Source organism: Vipera berus (assembly GCF_964194415.1).
Source record: "Vipera berus genome assembly, chromosome: 1".
Lineage (NCBI taxonomy): Eukaryota > Metazoa > Chordata > Lepidosauria > Squamata > Viperidae > Vipera > Vipera berus.
In genome coordinates, this window is record NC_138202.1 from 257,791,706 (window position 1) to 257,812,870 (window position 21,165).

Sequence of the window (21,165 nt, forward strand, 5' to 3'; positions counted from 1 at the left end):
AGATAATAATAATAGGAATTGTAAGCTAAGAAATATTTCTTTGTCTTTCCAGGAGAACTTTTTGACAATGGAATAACAGTCCTGCTCACTTTTACAATGATTTCTGTTTGTCAGTGGTTACTTGATAACATTGCTTTTAAACGTTTACATCCCAGTATCAGTTGAATTCGAATGTATGTTTTGTTTTGCTGCCAAAGAGACAGTCAGTGCAATGTAACAAACAATGCTTTTCTTAACTATATGGCATAATCCTGCTTAAATGACTGAGCACTTAATACTAAAACAAATTACTTTTCTGTTTGAGAATTTTCCAGTTTCTTTTCTTCCAAATGGCTGCTTAGGTTAGATGCTGTTCCAAATGGCTGCTTAGGTTAGATGCTTTCCTTTCTCATCCACAAGGGTCATGTTACCCTCTCAGGTTTGATATAGTTAAACAACCTTCAATGTATGGAAAGTCAGTTGCAATTTCTGATCTGTTAAAATCAGTCCAGACTCATTATGTAGTACTCAAAACATTTAGTAATTTCAGAACACTGTCACAAGATGGCAGCAAAATACATATTTTAGTGAAAGAATAAACTTGTAAAGGAATGCATTTATTTTTCTTAATGATTTTCAAGCGTCCTTTTCTCATTTAATGCAGAAAGCCTTCTGTCATAAACAGGCTCAACAGCCTGAGAGATTTAGCTCCCTTATCCATCTGTGTTATTGTTATTAAAAGGCTGTTCAAACAGAAATAGAGGGGGGGTGGGATTCCACTTGAAAAACGGGACCAAATGGATTATACAGGAAGTACAGTGAACAGCAACAGTTTGAAATGCAAATGAGTGTTGCAAAAAAGCAGCCTTTTTGTTCCGCTTTTGATAATAAGCATTTCATCTTGTTTTCATTTGAAACAGTTTCTAATTTACAGTATCTTAAGCTTGCAGTATTTTACAACTCCCTGGGAACTGACTGAGTTGCAGTTTTTGAGTATTTTATATCCATTTGCTATCCTTACATTTCACCAAGGCTCAATTGCTCAACTTCTTATGTGCTTTACCAGGTTGCATAAGGCAAAGACTATGTTGCCACAAATCCTTTCCTGAAAGAAGAGGAAAAAAATAAATCTCAATCTCTGTTTTCCTTGTGTTTTTATAAGATGTGCATAATCAGTAACGATTTGTAAGCTTCTTCAGCACTTAAAATCCTGTTTTTCAGCAGAGCCCTACAGTATACAGGTAATCCTCAATTTAAGTGGTAATTAGGATATGATTTTTCATCACTAAACAATTCCAGTTGCCTTTGTTAACTGAATCTCATGATAGTTAAGCAAGTGTCATGGTTCTGATATGAAACCATTTAAAAGAACTTCAAGGCAAGGATTTCTTCCTTAAAGAACATTTTATTTAGGAAACAAGATATCGGCATGTACAAAGGTGAAACCAAGACTAAAAACTCCCCTCCCCCTGGTTAGGTAAAGGTAAAGGTTCCCCTGCACATGCATGCTAGTCGTTTCCGACTCTAGGGGCCGGTGCTCATCTCCGTTTCAAAGCCGAAGAGCCAGCGCTTGTCCGAGGACATCTCCATGGTCATGTGGCTGGCATGACTAGACGCCAAAGGCGCACCGAACGCTGTTACCTTCCCACCGTAGTGGTCCCTATTTTTCTACTTGCATTTTTACGTGCTTTCGAACTGCTAGGTTGACAGAAGCTGGGACAAGTAACAGGCACTCACTCTGTTACGTGGCACTCGGGATTCGACTCGCCAAACTGCCAACCTTCTGATCGACAAGCTCAGCATCCTAACCCACTGAGCCACCGGGTCCCTGGTTACAAAGTTACAATTGCATTTCCCACCCCAATGTGCTGTCATTAATCACATTCACTAATTGTTACAAAACTCAGGCTCTCCTCCCAGCTCTTCAGCCTGCCAAAAAACGTTATCAGCACTGACCTTGGTTCTCACACAGATGAATTGTTTTGGATAACTGAGAACTGCACATTCCCCCCTCCCCCTCCTTCATCTAAAATCTCTAAACTAAAATGTGGCAACAGAGACCAAATGAAAATGACTTTGGTTCGGTTTGTCACAGCGTTGACAGCAAGGCAACCTCCTGCTGGCTTCCCACAGTGGGGAAGCTGCTGGGAAGTTGCAAGTACAAGGCGAGTCACAAGCAGGCCAGCAGATAGATCAGTAGCTGCTGCCGAATGTGTGGTGCTCAAGGATGGGAGGGAGGTGTGGCAATCCTTGGGGAGGGGGGTACACAAAGGTGCAAGGGAGGTAGAGCAAGCCTTGGAGAGGGTGTGAGAGGGAGGCACAGCAAGGTTTGGGCAGGCTGTGGCAAGGCTTGAGGAGGGTGCATATTGGCCAGATTTACCCCAGTGATTTGTGACCTTTTCTGCCAGCAGGGAAAATGATGAATATATGATTATGGGGACTCCCACCAGTCATAAGTGCTCCCAGACTGCAATCACATGACTGCATGGCTGCTGGGATAGCAGTTGTAACCACCATTCATTCAGTACTGTCGTATCTTCAAACAATGATTGACCAAACAATCATAAATCAAGGACTACCTGTACAGATTTTAATGCTCGCTTTATGGTTGTTAAGAAACTATTGGAAACGGGTTTTACTGGTATAGAATTGATCTTGGAGGCACGAGGATGTTTGAGATGCTATTAGAAAATAATTAATCCTTTACAGAACTGCATTTTAACTCCAACCTTAAGATTCAGTAGCATTACCAGAGTCATTCCATAGCAGCATGACATGGTCCCAAAAGAGGACAGCCCATGAATGCACTACCAGTTTGCCAGATGCAACTGGTTGGCATAGGCATCTGTAGTAAGCTACAAGAGTGTTCAAACATTTGACATATGCATCCTGGTACCATTGTGCAAATGATGTGCTCATATAATTTTAGACATTAACTTGCATTCTAACATCTGATCCAACTATTTAAGTTAACATTATTTGTATTATGATCCATACATGTTAGCATTTGCCCTGCATTAGCAGCACCACCACACTCAATGGTCACACATGCTGGCTAGGAGTTTACATTGCTGTGCTTCACTTGTCTCCAGGAATCACCCAAATAATTATTTATGGAGTCTACAGGGAAGTGGTTAAAAACACGGAGGAAGAAAAGTAAATTTGTCGAGGATAGTTGGGACAGCTAGAATTCAGGATGAAGTGGGATAGCCTCCCACTTGAGATTGAAGAGATCCCTATTCTTTTGTTCTTCCCAAAGTCCACCAAGAACTGGCTCTTACCCCATGCATTGTCTAGGATGGGGGCTGAACTGGGAGTGTTTAGTCAGGCATCTTTGGTGGTTTAGTTCTTATGTTTTATCAATTGTGAGCTGCCTAGGCTCATTATATGAGATAGGCAGCCATATACTGTTAAGATTGGGCATGTTGCAGAGCCCATCAGGGAAAGATATCGACTGACAAAATTGGATGATGGGTCTTCTCTGCTGTAGCCCCTGCTTTGTGGAATGTTCCCTTTTATATAAACACCAACTTAAATACCGGCTTTTTGTTGCTGTTGCTTGTTTTGTTGCATCTCCTAGAAGTTATAAATAGTAGAGATAGAATGAAAAAGTGAGGTAGAGGGATGCATTCATTGGCATTTGGTTTGCAGGCCTAGAATGAAAACGGTAGAAACGTCCACCCACTAGACAAATATCTGAGCAGAGGAAAGTTTGCAACATCTCAGAGGCGGTCAGTCTTTAGTGCTTACTCATTTTTGCTGCAATTGTGCGAGTGCCCAATTTGAAGCTTCTGCCAGATGGTCCCTATTTCCTATGGCAGAGCTATTGGCAGCTGCCATGGCTCTTGCAGCCAGCACTGCTGAGAACTTTGGCTTTGCCTTTTGCATTTGTGCTTCTTCTTCCTCCTGTTGTGACAGTCAGACTCTTGGCCTGGCTGGTGCCTTCAGACATGAGGTAACTTTTTCCAAAGGGAACTGAATGATATGGAAAAGTTGTGCTGAATGGTAAATAGGAATCATCTGTGGGCTTCATTGGAATCAGATTTATAATGTTTCTTTCCAAGGCACTTAAACTATTTTATAAATAGATAGCTTTATCTAAACATAATGTGATGTGTACATTCCTTTGCACACAAATCTTTTCTACACAAAATAATTTTTTTCGATCAAAATTCATGTGCAAGATGGCTGAGGAATTCTAGGACTTAAGTCCACACATTTTAAAGTTGCCAAGTTTGAGAATAAATAAATAACTATTGCCTTTGAGTTTGTTTTTTTGGCTCCTGGCAACTGTCTAGATAAAGTCCCTACTCTTTTCTTATCAAGATTTCAGGAGTTGTTTGTCATCGCTTTCTTCTTAGGGCTAAGAGAGAATGACTAGCCCAAGGTTTTCAAATAGAATAGAGCTGGCAGGGACCTTGGAGGTCTTCTAGTCCAACCCCCTCCTCAAGCAGGAGGCCTCATACCATTTTAGACAGGTGACTGTCCAGTCTCTTCTTAAAAGCCTCCAGTGTTGAAGTACCCACAACTTCTGAGGAGACCTATTCCGCTGGTTACTTGTTCTCACTGTTAGGAAATTTCTTCTTAATCCCAGGTTGCTTCTCACCTTGATTAGTTTCCATACATTGTTTCTTGTCTTGCCTTCTGGTGCTTTGGAAAATAAGTTGACCCCCTCTTCTTTGTGGCAGCCCTTAAAATACTGGAATACTGTAGGTCACCCAGCTGGCTTTGTACCTAAGTCAGGACTAGAACTTACAGTCTCCCAATTTGTAGTCTGGTACCTTGACTATAAGGGACGTGGTGGCTCAGTGGGTTAGGACGCTGAGCTTGTTGATCAGATGGTGGGCAGTTTGGCGGGTCGAATCCCGAGTGCCGCGTCTGTTACTCGTCCCAGCTTCTGCCAACCTAGCAGTTCGAAAACACGTAAAAATGCAAGTAGAAAACTAGGGACCACTACGGTGGGAAGGTAACAGTGTTCCGTGCGCCTTTGGCATCTAGTCATGCCGGCCACATGACCACGGAGACGTCCTCGGACAAGCGCTGGCTCTTCGGCTTTGAAACGGAGATGAGTCGGAAACGACTAGCACGCATGTGCGGTGGAAACTTTACTTTTTACCTTAACTATTAGACCAAACTGGCTATCAAGTTTGAAAAACACTGGGCTAATGGATCAATCTGGAAAAAAATGTTATAAAAATGCAGGGAGTAGTTTAAGATTGAGACAGTTAATCTGGGAATAATGCTGTTCACAGTACAGATAGTTTTATTTATTTATTTTAAAAAAAGGTCATATGGACAATTGCAGTTCAGGGGGAAAACTTCCCAGTTTTATGACTCAGACAGATTTATGTGGAATAAAGTGATTCCAAGCTCTTAGGAATGTAAAGGCTAACCAGTGCTGTGATTTCCACCCGAAAGGAAATTGACTAACAACTGATGCAAGAACAGTGTCATATGCTCTATTTTCTTTCAATGTTAGTCAAAATATTAGCATAATTTGGGCTAGTTGCAATCACTAAAAAACCGCTATGTAGAATATATGATTATAAACTAAACCAGAAGTTGGCATGTCTCTTATTTGTTTGTTTATAGCAGGGGTAGGCAACCTTGGCTCTTTTATGACCCGTGGACTTCAACTCCCAGAATTCCTGAGCTCAGGAATTCTGGGAGTTGAAGTCCACGAGTCATAAAAGAGCCAAGGTTGCCTACCCCTGGTTTATAGTAATGTTTAGCTTTTTATTAAATGTCACGTTTTATGTCCATCTTTTTCTACGATGTAAAGAACTTCTAATAGGGCCTCCCAATATTTAATTCATTCAAGTATTTTTCTGGGCCAGGCTAACCAGGTTTTTGAAGTAGTTTTTAGTAGTGTTAGGCCTCCAAAATGAGATACCTTTGATACCTTTGATTATTTTCACCAAGTTATAGGTTTCCAAAATAAATAGCAGGCAGATTATACTGGACAGTAATTTCATTTCCAGATAAAACGATAACGTCCTTTCTGGTGGAGAAACGGTGGGGTTTCATTGTTATTAGAACTCATAGGACTGTATTTGGATTCTACCATTTTGCACTGTATTTGGATTAGAATTTACTCAGTTAAAAAGATTCCATCATAAAGGAAACTGGCAGATTAACAAGAAAGATGGACGAAAAGAAGGAGGGGAGTAGGGTGCATAGTCATAAACATTTCATTGTGAAGCCTAGCTTGCAATTTTAAGGTTGCCAGCCCACCACCAATCTATCATTTCATCTATGAGTTATGAACAAGACAGAACAATCTTAAGTTTCGTAAAGTAAAACAACCAGCCTAATTTGCCACTTCTTCCAAATCTTTCCCACTTGTGAAGTAATGACCCCTTTCTGGATTTTTTGACTGAGGATTTTCCCATGGTGACCAATTCTTTATATGTAGGAATGCTGAACTTTTACCAGGGAGATGACTGGATTTAGAGTTTGAATAGTGTTGCAAATTCTATTCCCCAACTAATAGCTGGGGCTAATACAAGCATTTCAACATTTCATTTAAACGTAACAGTATAAACAAAATCAAGTATAATTAATATGAAAACTCTTGGGGGGAAAAATCAGTTTCTCCACAATTTGGGTCAAAGAGCCAAGGGCTTAAGGGCACAATGCAACCTACTGATAGGGCTGATAGTTTAGTTCATTTTAGGAACTAAAAACTTCTTTACATCTGGAGAATCAAACTTAATTCTCCTGGCCTCTGTTCTGCTTACAGAATGTCCCTTTGATTTGCCTTAGCAAAGAGGGAGTTAACACTTCAGTGGTACTCCCAAGAATCAGTGGTAACTTCTTTGCCAGATTAAATTTAACAGACTGGGTTTTATTATGAGTTCCTTACAAAATTCAGTAATTTCTTAATGAATTAATATACAAATCCAAGGGAAGGGACTAGTCAAGGAAATTCTGGATCTATTAAAGTTCACAACGTATCATTTAATACTTTTCGATGCAAGCAGTTTTGTCCTGTTGAAGTTAGTGGTTTAAATCCAGGTGCTTCTTTTGAAACATCTTCCAAGACCATATTGTTCCTGAAAAATATTACACTTTCAAGTATCCTTTGATCCTTTTTATATACAGTAATAATTGAAGATTACAAAGCTTAAATCTTTATTTTGCTTTTGATCAGAAAAGAATTGGGCACATTCCACATGGAAAAGTAATGTCTAAGGTTTCTTAATTGGTTCAGGGAAGCTGACCACAGATATTTAGTGGGAAAGATGAATATGTGTAGAAATATTAACTGATCTGGTTTGCAAGTTGCAGTCAAAAGTGTAGCCATTGGAAATTCTGCCCAAGTTTAATTCAAGTAACTATCAGTCAATAGGAATTGCTGTATTTATCATTCCATTTCATGCGAACTTTTACTTGCTGGATACTGAAATGTTGCATGAAATGTTTCCTTCTTTTATGATGTTGTTTAATAAGTTTGTTTATTAAATTCCGGTCAATACATTTATTTTTAGTACTCAGTTTTGAGGAAGAGTTGTAAAATTATCTCATGTTCATACTTTCTGTTCTGTACTGGGCAGAGTCTGCCTTATAGAGTACTTAGATATGATGAAGGATGTGAATTACCCTGCGAGAGTCAGAGTAAAAGAATTTGGAAAGATGGAAGTAACACCTCCATTTCAATTAAGAGATTCCTAGAACCCAAATTCAGAGGTCAACTCACATGGATTTCCACACAGAAACAGGAAACAATATATCCTAGGGGACCGGCAACAGGCCAGTGAATAGACATTGTTCTAGCAATTAATTTTCTGAAATGTCTCAATCTCCTGTGTCCCTCCTAAAGCATGTAAAATTCTGCTAATGATCTGTTGACTTCCAGCTATAAGACATATAAACATTCCATTACCTAGCCAGCAATGGAACTGATAGCACGTACTGTTTATACTTCTCTGAGATGCACATTTCTTTTAGAATTAAAAATTGAGAATCTGCAGGCACAAAAACATACTTCTGACAGATTAGATGTCCACTGCTCACCGCAGGGCTTCCAGAAATACAATAGCTGGTTTCTCTTAGTTAAGAAATAGCTAAGGAAATGCCAGTTCTTGTTCTAATTAGAAGGCTTCTGGAGGAACAGAACAATATCCAGGTAATGTTGAGGCTGTGTCTTATTAAATTCAGTTTGTTAAGGAAAATATATTAATAATTTATACTTGTGACCAGCAATATATTTTTCCTAGTATAAACTGGATTGAAATTCCATTCCCTTGCTTCTTTTCTTTTCTTTTTTTAGAATTCTTTAATAGGTCACAAACCAGGAATGCTCAGTTATGCAAATTCCATCTGCCCACCAGAATATTTATGGCAGTTCCTTTTCAATACCTTTCCCAAAGGAATTCTCTCAGCTGCTTTTTAAAAACTTAAGCATTTTTTTTTAAAAAAATTGAGCGGTGTTTGAATGGAATGAATGCTGAAACAAATGCTAAAAACAGATTCTTGGACATTGATAGGTCATACATGTGGCATATTCAATCATAACCTTATTTTTCTACCTTTCAGAAAACTCTGGAATGTACTTTCCTGAGGTGAAAAGCAACCCAGGAAAATATATACAGTCTTGTCCTGATTCTGTCAAAAAATGGTTAAGAAGATTGAAGGAGAGTGGAAAGATTCTGCTGTTAATTACCAGCTCTCATTCTGACTATTGCAGACTATTATGCGAGTACACTTTAGGGTAAGTGAATGCTGTGTTAGTATAGCAGTTAATATAGTATATGCTGTGTTAGTAGTATAGCAGTTAAAAACAGTTCATGATAATGAAATCTTTCTTCCCGCATGATCTGTTAGCTATTTGGAGCATTCCTCCAGATCTCTCAACCCGGGTAAGGATGGCTGGAAGCCACAAACAATATTACTTGAGGTTGCTACTTCTTCTTCTTGAGGGAGAGGGTTAGAAACCTATCCAATAAGTCCTTTTATTCTACATGTATGAAAGAGTTTTAGAATGAGATGATTATTATAAGTAGCTATCAAATTCTATTATATCTGAATACTAAGTATGAAGTTTGAAACCAAACTGTTTGTTTCTTTCTGTGTAAGTAGAACAAACTCCTCAGAAGGCTGCACAGGTCACTAGTTTGACTCCTGTCATATTAGTAATCTAAGTGATATTCAATACTAGGGCCTAGTTTGGTTGCTTTCATAGCAATTTCATTGGAGATCATGAGCAGATTCAGCAGAAATATATCAGAATAGAAAGGCCTCATAGAAGTCATTTTGCTTCCTTTTTCCACACTTCCGAATTTCTGTACAAAGAATTCTGGATATCCCCAAAATCTCTTCCAGATGTTTCCTTCCCCCCCCCCTTTTTTTGTATGTGTGCAATGATTCTGTAAACACCATATTCTGTAAACACAACATTGTCAGCCATACTCAGGACCAATCTAGAAAGTATGAATAACGTAGGGGCTCAGATCCGGTGTGCAATTATTTGGCTGGAATACCTATTGGCTTACTTCAGTGGGGTTTATATCTGTTTTGGCAGTTTGCTGTGGCACCTTGATGGATGCATTAAGGCAAGGGTCTGCAACCCCTAGGCCATATCAGTCCCTGGCCTGTTAGGAACCAGACCACACAGCTGAAGTTGAGCAGCAGACGAGTGAACAAAAATGAAACCATTCCCTCCCCCCAATCTGTGGAAAAATTGTCTTCCACGAAACCGGTCCCTGCTGCCAAAAAGCTTGGAGACCGCTGTATTAAGGTTGTTCTTAATTGTACTTTTGCTTTTGCATTTATGTTTTATTTATTAAATTATTCATTCATCATTCATTCAATTTGTATGGCTGGCCATCTCACCTAAGCCACTCTTTTAAGATTCTTTATAATGTATTTTTTGTGGCTTGTCATTAGCCTCCCAGGATTATGTATTTTAAGATGGGCAACCATGTACAATTTCTAAATAAATAAAATGTATAAGATCACATTATGAAGTACATCAAAATAAGAAAATATCTCCACCTTTGGCAAATCTTTTTTCACGCATACCAACATATTGATAACTACGACATTTGTTTTAACTTGGGCCCTACTCATCTGCAATGGACTGTGGGCAGTTTACAACATAATACCATAAAAACCAATAGAAAGCAAAAAAGAAGGCCAACATAAAGACAAAATGGAAATAATGCATATACCCAACAAGGATCCATTTTAGCCCTAAGCCTGGGAGAAAAAACAATTCTTCAAGCTTTATGGAATACAAACAAGTGACAGGGATGGGGGCTTCATTTCAGGGGATCTCATTCCAAAAATAGGCATTGTGACAGAAAAGGCACACTTCCTAGATCCTGGTAGATGATATTATTTAATCAAGGGGACCTCAAACGCCAACTTTGCCAGCACAAAAAGCTGGACAGAAACCATGGGCATGTAGTCCCTCAGTCTGGCCATATGCCCTGTAAAGCTTTATATGTAATAACCAGCATCTTGAAACACACCCAGAAGCAGTCTGGTAACCAGTACACTCATGGAGCAGATAAGTCATATTAGCAAACTATCACTGCCTGCGTCATTGCATTGTGGACCAGCTGAAGCTTCCAAATGGTTTTGAGGGGCAACCCCCCCCCCATGTAGAGCACATTACACTAGTGATGAGTGTATGTTTGTCCAGTTATTGAATGCATATATAATTTGTATAATCTTGTACAGCATTCATTTCCAGATATAACAGACAGATATTGTTGGCCTTGTTATTTGGTTGCTAGTAGCTAATTAATCTAGATTTCTTAGTATGTCATTAACAGCAATAATTCATTAGAAATGGATATTTGTTTCATGTTTTTTTAAATTTTTACTACTTCCCTGAGGTGTTCCTTCAAAAAGGAGGTGCAGTGGCCCAGTGGCTTTATATTGCTAGAGACGATCTCTGCTCCAACTGTTCAAGTCCTAGTACTGTTGTGGCAGGGTGATCTCCTGTCACTCGCCTCAGCTTCTGCCCACCTAGCAATTCAAAAGCACGTTCCGTGCAAGTAGATAAATAGGTACCACTTTGGTGGAGAGACAAGCTAGTGCTTTGTGTGGCGGTTAGAATCTTGCCAGCACTGAACCTTCCTGGTTGCGACACCCATTTGCGAGGTGGCTTCAGTGGAAGGGAGAAGGGCCTTGGATGACGCTGCAGGAAAAGCCATTCTTTCTTTCTGATGTGAAGCTAGCTCATCCCTCCTGTGGCACACCATAGGAAGCGCACAAGCATGTACCTAACAGAACTGGTAATCAAGCAGCCAAACTACTACTCTGCACTAGCATTGTAATCTCCTGGCTAATGCAATAATAACGCCATACGCTAAATTAAAAAAAAATCCTTCAAAAGACTGGGCTATTTATTAACTGCATGCACATAACCCATATACCTGCATATATCTAGTCCCTACCTGAATATACTGTTTATATTGTAACAATTTTCTCCAAGAGAGAACAATAATTGAAATGTCATTTGTGCTTACTCAGACAGATGAAAATATCAATTTAATTTTTTGTTGTTGCTGTTGTTGTTGTAGGAATGATTTTGAAGACCTTTTTGACATTATAATCACAAATGCCCTGAAACCTGGTTTCTTTTCTCAGACACCAAATCAAAGACCTTTCCGGACTTTGGGTAAGCTAGAATTAAACATGTGAGCCATTTTAAGCTATCAGCAGCTCAGGTTTATAGCCATAGGCATGAACATAGCTTTTTGGGGTTTTTTAAAATGGTTCTCCATGGTTAAAAAAAAATTCAGAGAGAAAAATGGTGAAGATAAGAAATATAAAAAAACAAGATGTTAAGGCATGAATAATTGGTGTTCAAAATAAAAAGGAAGCAGAAACCATCCTTGAAACATCCTTCCAGTTTCATGATGATAGTCTATGAAGTTAATTTTTAAAATGCCGTAAGATTTGTTTTTCTAATTAACTGCTATTTAAGTAAACTACCTGTCCTTAATTGGGAGACTCTTCCATACTTGAATGCCATAACTATCTCTCTTCATAAGTATTAAATGAAGTGAAGGGCTCTGTCCATTATTAGGGGAAATGGGTTCAAGTATGCTAGTTCTCTCTGTGCGTTGCCCACCAGATGTAAAAGCTCTATAATAAAAGTCTATCTGGAGAATTTTCATGGGGATTAGAAGTGCTGATTTTCCAAAATTCTGATACATAGAAGTCTCCATGAGTAGACTTCAGTTTCAGGCACTTGGCCTATAACACATGGTGACTTGTTCAAGTGCTGGCCCTACCTGAAGAAGACCATGAAAAATACCCCATCTCAGGATAGATTATGGTGGTTCGTTATATGTAATAAAAATGTTGCACAAACTACAGATTAGGTTCTTCCAGCTGAAAGGCTAATAAACTAGGTAATATTTGTCAACATGGTTCAGACTCAATAAATAAATTTTTAAAAAATGACTGCAGCATAATATTGAGTTAAATGTAACAGCAGAACACATTAAATGAGTTGTACATATTATATAGCTTTTCCTAAGATCATGCATGATCAAGCGTACCTTTGATGCCAAAAATTATTGATGTGCAATGGTTTGATCATTTATGACAGTATTTTATTAATTAGAGTTAGTCCCATAGCTTCTGATAAACTAATATTTCTCTGAAAATCAATATAATTGGAGTTATATAAACAGAAGTTTAAAAGTCCCAACCATATTATATGGATGATTTGAATATCTTTTTGTTCTCGCCTTGGATCAGATAATTATGGCTAGGAAGTTTAGTCAAGTTTTAAATGCTTTATTGAATTGGATAATATCCCACCTAAATCTGACTCCTTGTGTATAGAAAGCCTAACAAGTTTATATGTTGGAGGTTAACTTTGAGAACATGTGGTAACTTTGAAATCCTCAGGAACAACAATTCATTTTCTTTTCAGTTGCACATGGATGTTGCTCCTGATTAGATTATTTTTTTTGATACCTTTAAAATTTTGTTTCTCTTATTTAGGTTTAGGTTTAGGTTTTATTCAATTTCTATACCGCCCTTCTCCCGAGGGACTCAGGGCGGTTAACAGGGCATATATAAATAAATAACAGTACAAAAATTAAAAAGAGATTAAACCAATGCCCAATTAAAATACAATGACAATAAAATAATAAAAAACCCGTTAAAAAGACCCTACCCATCAGGCCAGACCAGCTAGTTCAAAGAAGTGGGTCTTCAGCCCGCGGCGGAAGGAGCGGAGGTCCGGTGCCATCCGGAGCTCAACCGGCAGTTGGTTCCATAGTGCCGGAGCACCCACAGAGAAGACCCTCCCCCTGGGGGCCACCAGTCGGCATTCCCTGACCGGAGGCACCCTGAGGAGGCCCTCTCTGTGGGCACGCACAGGGCGGAGGGGAGTTGACGCTGGCAGCAGGTGGTCCTCGAGGTATCCCGGACCCATGCCATGTAAGGACTTGAAGATCATAACCAAAACCTTGAACCTCACCCGGAAGACAACTGGTAACCAATGCAGCTCGCGGAGCAAAGGTGTAACATGGGAGTACCGGGAAACTCCCAAGACAACTCTCGCGGCTGCATTCTGTACCAGTTGGAGCCTCCAAGTGGTCTTCAAGGGAAGCCCCATGTAGAGAGCATTGCAGTAGTCCAGGCGAGAGGTCACGAGCGCATGAGTGACCGTACACAGGGCATCCTGGTCCAGATAGGGCCGCAACTGGCGCACCAGGCGAGCCTGGGCGAAAGCCCCCCTAGTCACGGCCACTATATGATCTTCCAGAGTGAGTCGTGAATCTAGGAGGACTCCCAAGTTGCGAGCCCTATCCACGGGGGGTAAAGACTCACCCCCCATAAGAAGAGATGGAATATTTTGAATGTCCCGGGATGCCGGAATGCACAGCCACTCAGTCTTGTCGGGGTTGAGTTGAAGTCTGTTCCTCCCCATCCAGGCCCGCACCGCCTCCAGGCAACGGGACATCACATCGAGGGCATCACTGGGGTGGTTTGGGGTCGAAATAAAAAGTTGGGTATCATCGGCATATTGATGATACCCAACTCCAAAACCACGAATGATCTCACCCAGCGGTTTCATGTAGATGTTGAACAGGAGAGGCGAGAGGACCGACCCCTGAGGAACTCCACAAGTGAGGGTCCTAGGGGTCGACCTCTGCCCCCCTGCCAACACCGACTGCGAGCGTCCCAGGAGATAGGAGGAGAACCACTGAAGAACTGTGCCTCCCACTCCCAATCCCCTGAGACGCCGCAGCAGGATACCATGGTCGATGGTATCGAAAGCCGCCGAGAGGTCTAATAGGACAAGGACAGAGGAATATCCTCTGTCCCGAGCCCTCCAGAGATCATTCACCAGAGCGACCAATGCCGTCTCCGTGCTGTACCCGGGCCTGAAACCCGATTGGAACGGGTCTAGATAATCCGCTTCATCCAGGACCAGGGGAAGCTGATGCGCCACCACACTCTCAACAACCTTCGCAAGAAAGCGAAGGTTGGAGACCGGACGAAAGTTGTTCAAAACAGCTGGGTCCAGGGCAGGCTTCTTGAGGAGGGGTCTCACCACCGCCTCCTTCAAGACGGCGGGGAAATTACCCTCACTCAAGGAAGCAGATATAACTGCCTGGAACCAGCCTCGTGTCCTCTCCCGGGCTGCATAAACCAGCCAAGAAGGGCACGGGTCCAATAAACATGTGGTGGAGCTCAGCCTCCCCATAATCCTGTCCACTTCCTCAGGGGTTACAGAATCAAACTCCTCCCAAATAACATCGACAAGACCGCCCGTGTCCTGCTCGTCAGACTCTGCCCAGTTGGAGTCCAGACCGGTCCGAATCCGAGCGATTTTATCCAGCAGATGTTGTCCAAACTCCTCGGCACGACCCTGCAAGGGATCCTCCCTCACCTCCTGATTAAGGAGGGAGCGGGTCACCCTGAACAGGGCGGCCGGGCAATTTTCTGCGGACGCGATGAGGGCAGAGAAGTAATTACACCTCGCCGTCCTCATCGCTGCGAGATAAGACCTAATAAAGGTTCTTTATTTATGTATCCAATGTATCCAATTTCCCTTAAAATAGGCTCTGAATAGGAGTTTCAATCTCTCCTACTGGAAATTCAAATAAAACATAAGATAGAACATGGGTCCCCAGGCCACAGTCCAATAGTGGGCTCTGGCCCATTTGCAACGGACCATGTGAGCAGCAGGCCCACACACACGCGCAGCTCAATTTGCATGAGCAGCAGGCCGGCACACGTGCACACACGCACACAGCTCAACTTGCACAAGTCAAGCTGCGTGCTCATGCAGTTGCGCACTAGCCCACTGCTTTTGCAAGTTGAACTGTGCGTGTGTGTCTGCCAGCCCACCACTCACGCGGCCTGGTTGCGAATAAGTCACGGCCCAGTAGTTTAAATAGCAACATAGTAGGTTGAAAGCTCTTGTTTTAATTCTAAGCAATTGTCAGGAAAACAAAAACTCTTGAAGTCAGTTCTAGTCCAAAAGGAATTTTTACTAGGACATGCTTGGTTGTGGAAATACAAGACAGGACTTGGTATTGTTTTACAGATTGAAACTTTATAAAGAGTTCCTGGTTCAACCCCCCCTTCCCTGAACCCCATTTGGTCAGTCCCCCATCATTTTACTTTGTGTCATCCCTTTCGTGGGAAAAAGGGAACTTCAAATCTTTATGGTTATTGCCTTCTTCCTTTACAGATTGAAATGGAGACACAGGCCAGATGCCTTCTTCCCTAACCCTCCCCTTTGTTCCCCCAGTTCAAAAGGTTTCCCTTGGTCTTTGAAATAACCTAAGGCAGGCTGAATCCACATGCGCTCCTCCTTCCTCGGGAGATGGCAGAATCCATGGGGGGGATAATGTTTTAAACATACATTTATGAATGTGATATAAATGGATTCTGACAGCAATTGAAGGACAGGTTTTATATTGACCACAGATAAAGGGAACCTGGGAAGTCCCAAATGTAGTGCCTCTAGCAGGAATAGAATGCCACATGTTGACCAAACAGTATTGTACATTTTTAAGGCTGAGTAATGTATTTTAAGATCTTTACATTAAGGAAGTCAGGTGGAAAATGCTATTTGCTAGGACGTGCTTGATTACTACATTAGAAAATTGTCAAAAATAAATTACTTTTTTTTCAAGTTTATTTGTGTGTGTGTGTGTGTGTGTGTGTGTGTGTGTGTGTATGAAATGTTTGTTAAGTATTTAGAATGCACTTGCTTAGGTCCCAAACACGGGACAAATCTTATTTCCTGTTTCAGCCTAGCCCAAGGCCATCTACAGGCAGTAGCCACAGCAGTGGCAGCTCATATTTGTGTAAATTTTCATGTTAGCAAGCCCAAAAAAAATACATATGTGTGTGTGTGTGTGTGTGTGTGTGTGTGTGTGTGTGTACACACACACATACATACACACACACATAGAGAGATATAGATATGGATATGGATTAGAGAACAAAAGAAAGCATATGTTATATTAAGAGAGAAAAGATTTGAAATGGAAATGGGCTGGTCACATAGCAAGAAAAACATGGCAGGTGGACCTAGGCAGTCATAGAATGGATCCCAGTTGATATTCCCTGAAAGAGACCTAAAACAAGATGGATCATTGACATCAGCAAGTATTGCAGGCCCAGTTGGCAAAAGAAAGCTCAGGGCCATATTGTTTGGAAAGATGTGGCAGAGGTCTTCATCCTGCAGTGGACAGACAATTGCTAAAATGATGATGATGATTACATTTATATGTGCAGCACAAGGGAGAGTATTTCATATACATGCACTTACGCTGGCAAGCTCAACGGGATAGAAGGAAGTAATTCTAGCTGCATCACTGATCTTTCTAGAACTGAAATTCAAGTAAACAAGGCTTAATACATGTTTTTTCTTTGTATTCATAAAAAGCCAGTGTGATATAGTGGTTAAAGTGTTGGGCTAGAACCAGAGAGGTTCAGGTGCAAATCCCACCCTCAACCATGGGAACTCACTGGATGACTTTGGCCTAGTTTCTTTATCTCAACTCAGTATACCCAGTCAGTTGTTGTTAGAGAGAGAAAAAATTGAAGGAAGGAGTTGCCTTGAGGTCCTGGAAAAACAGCTCCATATAAATAACAAAAAAATAAGAGCTTCCTCTTATTTGTAAGAAGGACTGAAATCCAACAGAGACTCCCACTGGAGAAAGGGTGAATAAGTAGAAGTTACAGTATTTCCTCTGCAGCTTTGCATGCATTTTACACAGTTGTCAGATGAATAGTTTCTAAGGTAGTGTAAGGACAGGAATCAGTAAACCCCTCCTCCCTCTCTTAACAGGCCCATCCAAGGACAGTATTCTTATTAATTGAGCCATAGATTCCAACATACCATAATTAATATTGTACATTTTTCTATCATATTCTGCCAGTGATTCCTCCATGAAATCTAATTACCAAACCCCCCACGCACGCAAGTGCACACACACACATACGATATAAACAGCTGTGTTTCATATTAAATGTTACATTTGGCATTAGAGCAATAAGAAAGTTACACAAAATTCATTAAATTGTTACTTCTTACAAAGGCGCAATATTCTTTCTTGAGGACTGAGTACATTTCTAGCTTATTCAATCAAGTGTTCATAAAATAAATGTTCCATTAAGGACACAAAGGACCTCAGTTCAGAAAATTACAGTATCAAAAATTCCTTATAATCAAGTTATAATCCACACTAGCGAAGTTCTTGGTGCTCTCTAAGTTTAGTTGCTTGCTTGTAGATGGTTCATCATCCAACCAGATAGCATAATGCAGACATGTCAAACTCGCGAGGTCACATGACGTCATGCGACATATCGGAGTTTTTTCCCCATTGCCAGCCATGGGATGGGCGCGGTTTCCTTGTGACGCGTCCAGCCCGCGGGCTGGCAGTTTGACACTCCTGGCATAATGGCTCTGTAACATTAATTTCTAAGTTTGCTTTCATTTACATCGATACAGATATAAATCCCCACTTTATCCTTTTACTAAACTAGCCCAGTTCTTTATGGATTAGGACGCTGAGCTTGTCGATCAGATGGTCAGCAGTTTGGCGGGTCGAATCCCAAGTGCCGCGTAACAGAGTGAGCGCCTATTACTCGTCCCAGCTTCTGCCAACCTAGCAGTTTGAAAGCACGTAAAAATGCAAGTAGAAAAATAGGGACCACTCCGGTGGGAAGGTAACAGCGTTCCGTGCGCCTTTGGCATCTAGTCATGCTGGCCACATGACCACGGAAACGTCCTCGGACAAGCGCTGGCTCTTCGGCTTTGAAACGACTAGCACGTGTGCGGGGGAACCTTTACCTTTAACTTATAGTTTTAAAACTTCTTCCTTTAAATCTTTCTCAAGGCAGTTGTAAATGTTATTAGTGACTCCACCAGAAGAATGAGAAACAGTGAAGCGAACTATAATTTGTGGGAAATGTTTTGTAGGTATCATTTGGTATATTCTTAAGAATTACATTTGTTTAATGGGTCTTTCAGAGGAGGGCTTTTTTATTTCTTGCATTTTCACTAAAACAGATAAATTTTGTTCATTACTTCAGAGAATGATGAGGAACAAGATGCTCTCCCAACCCTGGACAAACCTGGCTGGTACTCTCAAGGTAACTCGACCCATTTGTGTGAGTTGCTGAAGAAGATGACTGGCAAAGTAGAACCAAAGGTATTTTAAAAAGCAGAAGCAAAGACATCGTAGCAGAGCCTCCTCATAAGAAGGCTTTCTCCACATCAACACAAATTCATCTCACTAAGGACCAGTTTTTAGAGATCCAGTAGTAAGCCACAGCAATGACAATTACATAAGTATCATCAGCTAACAGGAAATACGAGCCAGCATCATACTCATTTTTAATATTGAATATAAGATGCGTGTAGCCTAATTTAATGCACGATTACCTTTCCAAGAAATACCAATTGTGCTAAAGTACTTTATTCTCAAGGCATTGTCCATTACATCACAAGCTTAATTAGTAATTATTAACATATTTTAAATCAGAGATAACAGAAATTAGTTTGGGGTTCACTGGTTGCTCCTAAGTGATTTGCAGATGTTCAGCAAGGACTCATATGCATTGAATGTTCAAATACAGCTATTTATTTAATAGATGCAATTGTTGCATTTCCTTATTTCCAGGTCGTTTACTTTGGTGATAGCATGCACTCAGATATTTTCCCAGCTCATCACTATTGTAACTGGGAGACTGTCCTTATTTTGGAAGAGCTTGGAGGGGATGATGCTGTGGGACTTACAGAGTTGCGGTCTGAACCCGTAGAGAAGAAAGGAAAGTATGAGGTAAGGATAATCTGGTACAACCCATTTCCTCCTCCATTATGGGATGGGTTGACATAGCATTTTGAAAACCATTACAGTTAGCCCTCAACGTACAACAGAATCCGTTTAGTGACTGTTCAGAGTTACGGTGTCGCTGAAAAAAAGTGACTTACGGCTTTTTTTTTTCACACTTAGGACTGGTGCAGCGTTCCCGTGATCAAAATTCAGACTCTGGACAACTGACTCATATCTATGATGGTTACAGTGCCTAACCTTTTTATTGTAGTAAAGGTAGTGCTTATCAGTTATTAGAAGGCTGGGAAACTTCTTCTCTTAGTTCTTGGCAGCTTTCAACAGTATCAGGATGCTGGCAGTTTTATTTCAGGAAACCTTTAAAAGGCCACAGATTTATGGTATCCTTCCCTGAATGGTTTCCTACACAGATCTAACCATTATTTTTGTGTATTAAAAACACAGTTTCAGTGATTAAAATGTTTCCATTGGGCTATGTTTCAGAGATATTTCCTTACCTAAAAAGAGAAACAAAATGATTGGGGTGGGCAAAACAACAGTGAGAGCAGGAGTGACTTCTGACTTCCTGCCACTTTCCCCATTGAGTTTCCTTGTGGGACACTGTCAAGGAGGTTTAGAAACCTTCCTTCCTTCCTTCTTTCCTTCCTTCTTTCCTTCCTTCCTTCCTGTAACTGGTTATAGGTCATGTGATCACCTTTTAAGACCTAACAAGCAAAGTCAATGGAGAAGCCAGATTCACCTAACAACCATGTTACAGTTAATCACTAACTGTAGTGATTCATTTAACAACTGTGGCAAGGAAAGATGTAAAATGGGGCAAAACTCATTTAACTGCCTTGCTTAACAACAGAAATTTGGGGCTCAGTTGTGGTCGTAAGTTGAGGACTACCTATACACCAAATGAGTTCTCATAAAACACATATACCAAAATATTTTTTTGCGGACCCTCTCTCAAATCTTAACCATTGTTTTCTTCACAAGAATGTAGAGGTGATTTGCCATTGCTGCCAAAATCTAAATGAAGCCATCTGCTGTGATACATACTTAAAGAAAGAGAGGCATATGGGTGTATCCAGGACATAAATGTCTTTAGAATACTAAAATTGGAAGGAAATGCTTGTTGTTTTTTTAATGTAAAATTACTAGCATGGTACAAGATTTCAGATGTGGGTAGTCTCACTTAACAATTGCAGTTGGGATCTGTAACTTTGTTGCTAAATGATATAGAAACATCAAGTATCCATGCCTGACTTATAGTGGTTGTTAAATGAATCACCCAGGATCATTAAGTGTGATGTCATGTGACTGCAGCTTCCCATTGACTTTGCTTATTGGAAACCAGCTGTGAAGGTCACAAATGGTAATCAAGGGTCTGCGGGACTCTGTGACCATCATAACTGCATGCCAGTTATGATGGCAGCCGAATTCTGATCACCTAACTGCAGGGAGGCTGTAAGATTGAGGACCAGTCATAAAATCTTCTTTTTCAGGGCTATTGTAAGTTCGAATGGTCACTGAATGAGGCAGTTATTCATTTACTGAGGACTATCTGTACTGAAAATGATATAACATGAACATGGGCCTCTTGGACTTTAGGATTCTAGTGGTGGTTTATAGGTAATCCTTGAGTTATAACCACATTTGCAACCAGGATCTTGGTGGCAAAGCAAGTCGATTAAGTGAGTCACGCCTGGTTTTATTGTATTTTTTTACCAGTGTTGTTAAGCAAATCGCTGCAGTTGTTAAGTGAAACGTGGTTGTTAAGTGAATTAAGCTCCCTCCATTGACTTGTTTGTTAGAAGCCAGCTGGGAAGGTTTACATGACTCCAGGATGCTGCAGTGATTGTAAATGTATGCCGGTTGCCAAGCACCCGAATTTTGTTCACGT

At 40.7% G+C, this 21,165-nt stretch overlaps 1 protein-coding gene across 3 annotated transcripts in view; it reads left to right on the top strand.

The window, feature by feature from the left end:
* The window catches only part of NT5DC1 (5'-nucleotidase domain containing 1), an 82,309-nt gene that overhangs the window by 52,832 nt on the left and 8,312 nt on the right, over positions 1 to 21,165 (top strand). For 2 of the 3 annotated variants that reach the window (XM_081323799.1, XM_081323800.1), the window contains exons 7-10: positions 8,518 to 8,692; positions 11,514 to 11,611; positions 18,517 to 18,635; positions 19,107 to 19,265. In XM_081323799.1, the coding sequence (XP_081179925.1) occupies positions 8,518 to 8,692; positions 11,514 to 11,611; positions 18,517 to 18,635; positions 19,107 to 19,265 (551 nt within the window). The remainder of the gene's footprint in view (positions 1 to 8,517; positions 8,693 to 11,513; positions 11,612 to 18,516; positions 18,636 to 19,106; positions 19,266 to 21,165) is intronic. The other variant, XM_081323801.1, reaches the window with a different exon arrangement.